The sequence below is a fragment of the Gadus chalcogrammus genome, chromosome 22, assembly GCF_026213295.1.
Source record: "Gadus chalcogrammus isolate NIFS_2021 chromosome 22, NIFS_Gcha_1.0, whole genome shotgun sequence".
Lineage (NCBI taxonomy): Eukaryota > Metazoa > Chordata > Actinopteri > Gadiformes > Gadidae > Gadus > Gadus chalcogrammus.
Window position 1 is genome coordinate 19,100,877 of NC_079433.1, and position 7,500 is coordinate 19,108,376.

A 7,500-nucleotide genomic window follows, 5' to 3' on the forward strand; every position below is an offset into this window, starting at 1 on the left:
TCTCTCTCTCTCTCTCTCTCTCTCTCTCTGTCTCTCTCTATCTGTCTCAGCAGCTGTATGAAGTGTGTGTGGCTCTGGAATGCATGAGATTAGACATATTAAGATACTGTCTGCCGGCCAGCGTCCCTCTGAGTATATTGAGTTCACTACGACCTCAGATCACCTCTCCCGTATATAGCTTTGAGCCTTCAGCTGAAATAGGTTGGACTGGATATTGGAGACTTTTATTACACTACCTCTCCTTAAGTTTTTACTGTTCAGCAAATCACAACCAAAGGTAATAATATGGAATTATTAAACCTGTCATCAACCATAAATATAGTCTGTTGTTCAAATAATTGCAAGAAAAATAAGAGATGAAAGAAGATGATAATAGGAGAATAAAAAATAGGACACAAGCAGGAGTATCAAATAGGTTTGAAAAGCGTTATTAGATTTGAATGAATCTACTGCTCTGTCATCTTACACCTTACACACGTTCATAATGTGTTCCTGGGGACTAGAGTTTGTGATAACAGGGAAATGCGGCACATGGAATTCGTCCCAAGGGTGTATTACTTCCTCGCCATCACCATGACGACTGACAAACTCATGTTTACCTCAGGAGCAGATATACATTGTGTTTTGGTTACAGCCCCATGGTCATTCCTCCCTACAACACTCCTGGCTTCTAAGTAAGCCACTTATCACGCTCTATTGCTGCCCCATAAGCCTTTGCTGTGACACACTTCACTGTTCAAAAGGAATTGTAGTGTACCATAGCAGACTTTTCATCACCAATTATCAAATTTACATTATCTCTAATTATCGAAAATAAATTAACTGAAAAATGTGTTTATTTTTTCCTCAGCAATTAATTTCCAGTGAGAACCTGTAGAAATAAATAAATATACCATATAATTACCATACAATATGGTTTAAAATCTCAGACTTTAGGAAATTCCCTATGCTACTTTGCCATTTGATCAATGTGGGGGAGGGGCCACTTATTTGTGAGCAGTTGCCTCGGTGGAACTTTAATCAATGATCGTGCAACACATTCATTTGTCTGGAGAGATTTTGCAGAGAACTTTAACCTAAAGTTTGTTCTCCCACATTGGTTCAATATCACTTGTAAAATGACTACACAAGTCATTTCCATCCTGGATTGCCTTGTCTTTCATTTTTCTTGCTTTGTTTCCATTCGTCTGCACGCCCTTGGGAGACGTCTTCATCATCATAACCGGGGAACTAAACAACAGATACCAGTTGTTTTTCGCCACTGATGAATGTGATCCGAGAGAGCAGGTCCACGGCAGACACTTCTTTATGCAAAGAAGGCCAACAACACAATTAGCAGCAACAAAGCCCGTAGCTCTGCGGGAACCGATCGATGCTATTGAATCCACCACCGCGATAAAACCTACTCTTCACCTTCCCTCGTTCACTCTCTGAACGCTGGTTTTTGCAATATTGGCTGGTTTAATTTTCCCTTAATTTATGCAACATCAATTGCTAGTGCGTACTGAATCCTAAACCGGGAGCTAATGTGTCTAAACAGGCCTTTCTTGTGTGGCAGTGCTGACATAACGGCAAAGTGTAGAGATGTTGTATGTTATTCATCGATCAGCCACTTATTAAATGAAATGAAAAATATTTCAGAGTTAAGATTTGTTTCTGGGGGCACTGACCTTCTGCAGTTGAAGTAAAGTATGTGACATTGTTTTGGATCTTATTGGGGGTGCATCCGGTGAAGAGTGGTGAGCATCTCGGAGTGTTCATTATACTGTGTCCAGGGCCTCTGAGCAGTATTGACTGGAAGGGTCTCCACACAGGCCATGGCAGTTAGCCTGCTGAACCCAGAGGGGATTATATTTGCTCCATCTGGTTGGAGGATCCATCCACATTTTTTCTTGTGTTTTTTAATTTTTTTTACTTTGTTTTACATCCGAAAGTATGCTTGTTCCCACTGCTTTCTGACCAGAGGCCTGCTCTAAGACAGCGCAGAGCAGGCCTATCTTCGTGTTATCAACTGCATCCAGAGTTCTGCGCTGTACAACAGCGTGTACCAGGCGTTCTCTCAACCTGTAGCTGTTTGCCCCGTTTATCAAGGCCTCGACGAACAGCAAAAGCCGTCTCGTAATCTATTCATCGTTCGCTTTTCCCACCTCGTTCTGCGGCTCTGTGGTTCTCTCCCTCTTCCTCCTTTGTCCTACCGTCTCCTCTCTCTCGGTCCGTACATACGCATGAAAGCCCCCTCCATTGTGGAGCGAATAAGAGCGCCGACATGATGGGCCGCAGTCGGTCAGGGAGGGCAGCTTTTCTACAGAGCTTAAATAGTCGGAAGATAAGCGACGTGTATGTGTTTGGGTGTGAGTGCGTGTGTGTGTGTGTGTGCGTGTGGGCATGTGCGTGTGTGTCTGTGTGTGTGAAAGTATGAAAGTGCGAAAGAGTGGGGTGTGTGTGAGTGTGTGTGTGTGTGTACAGAATGTGTGAAAAGACAACCGTAGAAATGCTATCAGCCATTCATCCCTTTAGCATTCACAGGGGGCGGATGGGGCCCCTCCAGCCCAGCCCGTCGTATCAACCGGGGGCCCGAGTGACCTTGCTCTGTGTGAGACCAGAGCACACCCCGTCCATCACCATTGGATTGGGTTCTGGATGACATTGAGTCCAGCAAAGTGGACCGTTCCAGAGTGTACATTCAACCAGGGCTCCACTCCCCATCAGCACACTGTCCCCGTGTCGCGCTGTTTATTGAAACCAATCAATGTACAAATGAGGATGTCGTGGTTTATTGGCGAAAGTGGTGGGTTGATGCTAGCATTTGCCATTGAGGGTTGAGGCCTGGCGCCTTTTTCTTTCCGTTTGGACGGAGCCATGCCGACGCGGTATGTCCGGTGGCTTTGGGGCGCGTTCCATTGATTATTATAGCGGCACTTCCCAAATTGACAGGTGGACCGAATGCAGATAAGTATGATGTGAATGCGTATCTAATATCAGTGCAGAACCGGGGGGCCGTGTGCTTGGAGTATCTTGCATCACCGGGTTTGTGTCGGATGTGTGATCAAACGGCTATTTGGGGACATTTCTTTGACTAAGATCATGTGTGATTGATTAAGATTGGGCTGTTCTTCAAATAATGCAGCAGAGCTTATACTCTGTCTCTGGCTGTCTTAAAACAACTTTGTTTGCTTAGACTGGTTTGGTCGGGTTGGACAGGGTTTGCTCTATAGGTCAAATCGAACAAACAATAATAAATTGTCAGTAATACTCGTGTTGTGTTTGTTGTTATCCTTTGGTGCCTAACTGTAGGTTTGTGACGTATACCATGGCCTGGTTTTCTTTTATAGATTGAGCTAATGGAAACCTTCATCGAGACCTTATAAAGACTCTGTGCTCCAGTGTTGGCTACCGGTCTGACATTTGATCCAGGGGAATGTAAACATATATCTGCACAAGATAATTCGTACAAAGCTTCACCTAATGTATTCCAAACATTTAAAATGCTTGACTGCTCTGATTAGCGAGGAAAACTTTCATCCAATTATATTGGAAGAAAAGATTACAGCTAATGCATCTCGCATTTCCTGTGTGAATCTGGTGCCGAAGGAAACTGTTTGACATGATGTCAAACAGTCATTTTGACCTAGCTTCTCAAAGCACTTCGGTAGAACTTCGCTGTCCGATGCCTTATCACACACACAAATATGCGCACAGTGACAGCTTTTGAAAAGGGTTCTGTTTGGGATCTGAGAGAATCAATCTTTGAAACCCTACCCTCGCCTGGCCCTTCTTCACTACAGTGAACCCAGAGGTTATCTCAGCCCTTTTTTTTCTCTCACATAACCTAGTAAAATTGAAAGAAATTGAAAATGGATTCCTCCTTTGAAGTCTTCTTTAGGAATATTGTTTCATTGATGCTTTGAGTGACGAATAGCATTTTAACCATGTGTTTTCATTCTCAAACACTTGCCATATCTGTCGTGCATCTATCATACATCTATCGCCAAAGCTAAAGCGCATGTCCTGTTTTGCTTGTCTATAGCCACCCTACTCTACAGTACACTGCCTTCCCTCGTGACCATAGAAAAGCTATAAATTCACAAAGAAAACCACTGGACCTTTGACGAAAGCCTTTAAATATTTAAAGACATTTCTCGGCTGTATCCATGCCAGGATTATTTTAGGTCTGATGCAGTGGGAAGCTAACAGCACGGAGCAGATTTAGTAAAGGCAGGAAAGAGAAGACTCGCAGATCATGTGATTGCTCTCTTTCCCGGTTGATGATTTTATCAGTATTTCTCAGAAACGAGTTAACCTAATTTCTTTCTTATTTATCCCAAATTGCACGGCCTATTTAAACAGAGACTACATATAAATCAGCCCCAAATTTGTACTTTTAAAAGGCTGATACTATCCAGTTAGTAGTTGGTAACTACATTTCCAGGAAATTTAACCAGGTGCATGTACACAATAACAACTTATTCAGAAAATGCTAGTCTTTCCTATTTTCTGAAAACGCCTAAGTAAGAGTTTCATTCAAATTGTTTGGCTGGGTAGCTTAAGAGAAATCAAGATGCCTTTAATAGCAGAACAGAAATTGTCAGTCATCCATAATATATTACAAAAATACAACACCCAAAATGCTGCATAATAAACCTCCCGCTACCCTCACCTTTACCAAGGGTGAACTAATAAGCATGGTGCTGCCCCTCACCTTAAGTCTTTCCCTCTACAAGGATGGCCATGGGAGACCTGCATCCAATCAATGTGTTTTGAAGGGAAAATCGCTAGCTCCAATTGGATATCCATGAGAGCTTCTCCCAGTGTGGGTGTAGCAAACAGCATTAGCTAAACGGAGATTAAGACAACATTGGAGAGAGCCATTAAAGCACTCCTAAGACCGGTGGGTGATTTAGGATTTAGCCCTGGTAGTGGGATAAAGGCCTTTATTTATGCCTAATTGATGACCCTAATCCGCGTGTTGTTTTAAAAGCCTTCTTCAGTGATGTGTGAAGAGAGCCTATGGGTTTCCGCAAAAAAAGGAAAGTAGATGCCCCAGTAGCTAGGCCACAACGGGTTCATGGAAGAACATGGACAATATTTTGTGAACTAAATAATAAACAAGAATAGAAAGGGAAAATGTTTCGCGATTTCAAAAATAATTAATCATTGTCCAACTTGAGCAAGCGAACAGTTGATGCCTTTTAAAAGTACAACTTTTTTAAAAATAAATTCTTACTCCTTGCCTAACAGTGAAATGGTTATAGATGTTGATGTTACGTAAAACTTATTTGAGACACGGGCCGTGGGCCCCGTCCACACGAAGCCGAAACAGGCGAAACCGTTACGGTTTCGATCTATCCGGTTTCGCAGTATCTCCGTAAAGACGGAGTCAAGCGAAACCGGGTAGATCTGTAGAAACGCTGTAGTACACATTCCAGGCCCATAAGGGGCGCTGCTTCTGCTACAGAAATCCTTGTTGTTGTGAGTTCTGAGACTCCGCGGGCTTAACAGTCATTGGCTAGAGGGTCGAGGGGTGGGGCGATGACGTCATGGTTTACGGTTTCAGTCGGTTTCAGTCGTCCACAAGAATCCAAAACGAAACCGGGTAGATTTGAAACCACCTCCGAGGGTGGTTTCAGAAGTTTGCGGTTTCGGTCAGCGGATTCGCCGGCTTTGTGTGGACGGAAGGCCGAACCGTACTAGACCTTTGCGGTTTCGCCATGAAATCGGCTTTGTGTGGACGGCATTATCAGTTTGCTGGAGATTTCACACTCTTCTACAGTTGGAGGGTGCTTTCCTTGAACGTTTAAGGACAAGCCTTTATTTATAATAAATTTATATCGAAAGAAAATGATCAACATCAGGATTCAAACATTTAGCTTAATCTCTAACTTGTGTGCAATTAACCCCATACAGATTCGTATCACTCGCTCATTTAGCTTCAAAACGTACAATTAAGGAAAGTGTCTGGATTAACACCTAGCATGGCTAACGTTTCCTCCAACCAACCCATCTATACACACACCAACCACGTTCTTCCAGTTCCTTATGTTCATCTGAATCTTCAACGAGGTGTCTTTGTTCTCAATTTCTCTTTTTTTGTAAGGTGTCGCCCTAAACAAATTCCATCAATAATTAAGATTAATTCTTTTCCAGAGTAATGTGCTGCTGCCATCTGCGTAATCAACGGCATGGTCTTCATCTAAATGCAGAATTTAATATGTGATTTTGTGTATTTCCCGTAGAAAATATGTCTTTACAGTGGAAAATGGAAAAGGAAAGATGGAGCAAAAGTCCTGATTAGTATGGAAATGAAAGGGTGTGGGTTTGGCGGTGATCACCAGGGCAACAATGAATACTCTGTATCGAGTTGGGCACATCATATTCGGTCTAAAAGTGTGCATCTGTTTTGCAGACACTATAGAAAGTTTGCCAAAGATATATTGGTCCAAATGTGCTTATAGTGCAGGAGTTTGTGGTGAATAATAGGTGTGTCTAAAAAAGTAATTAGTGTTGGGTGTTCAGCACTTTTTATTTCATCATCAGGAGGTTAGGGCCTTCTTTCGATTCTACCCTGCTGTTTGAGGAGCTGAATAAGTTATCATCATTCCATTACGAGAAGATTACACCTAGTACCCCTTCAGTTAGCCCGCCTAACTGGAGGGGTACTAAGATTAATCTTCTCCTACAACTCCACAGTTTAGGGGATCTTGGACTTTTCACGAAGTAGAAGTATAACATTTGATGTCGTGAATAATTCATTACATTCTGCTTGATCTCCAATTAGTGTGTGACACAGATTCTCATGGCTTGCTCTTTACTTTTACATGGAAATCTACATGGAGACTTAGATGGAAGTCTAGGGTCAGATGCCGTCTTTCAAAGGTGCACCCAACCATTTTCTCTTCCTCTACAGAAATACAAACATATTTACCCACTAGCAAACGCACACACGCAGTGTTGCAGTCGGTTACAACTACAAGTCATGCATGCATCCCAGGGGCTGTCACTCCAAATCCCATTCACAGCTCTGCTGCAGTGCTGGCTCCTATGACCTTCCAGAGAACGGGAGAGTGTTGATTTGTTCACGCTCCCTTACTCTCATCATGTAAGAATCTATGTATGTATTCACTCGTGTCAATGTTTCTGTGGAGGGTTATGCAATATGTTGACGCATTTGTTGACGTGTGTGTGCGTGTATATCTTTGCCTATGTGTGTGTGTGTGTGTGTGTGTGTGTGTGTGTGTGTGTGTGTGTGTGTGTGTGTGTGTGTGTGTGTGTGTGTCTGAACTCAAGATCTCAATTCAAATCGCACAGCCATCGACCATTACTCCGTCGTAAACAGCACTGCTTCCTATAAAACATACCCTAACAACAGTTCCCTTTCCCCCCCCCCCCCTCCCCGCGGCTCTCCCCAGCTGTCCTTCGCGGCGACCACCCCGGTCCTGGCTGACAAGAAGAAGTACCCCAACTTCTTCCGCACCGTGCCGTCGGACAACGCGGTGAACCCCG

The 7,500-nt window shown here is 43.3% G+C and overlaps 1 protein-coding gene across 1 annotated transcript in view; it reads left to right on the forward strand.

Moving 5' to 3' along the window:
* Positions 1-7,500, forward strand: part of gabbr2 (gamma-aminobutyric acid (GABA) B receptor, 2) — a 109,447-nt gene that overhangs the window by 28,872 nt on the left and 73,075 nt on the right. Inside the window, exon 2 of the mRNA XM_056582375.1 lies at positions 7,407-7,500. This exon is cut by the window's right edge and continues 77 nt beyond it. Within this exon, the coding sequence (XP_056438350.1) occupies positions 7,407-7,500 (94 nt within the window). The remainder of the gene's footprint in view (positions 1-7,406) is intronic.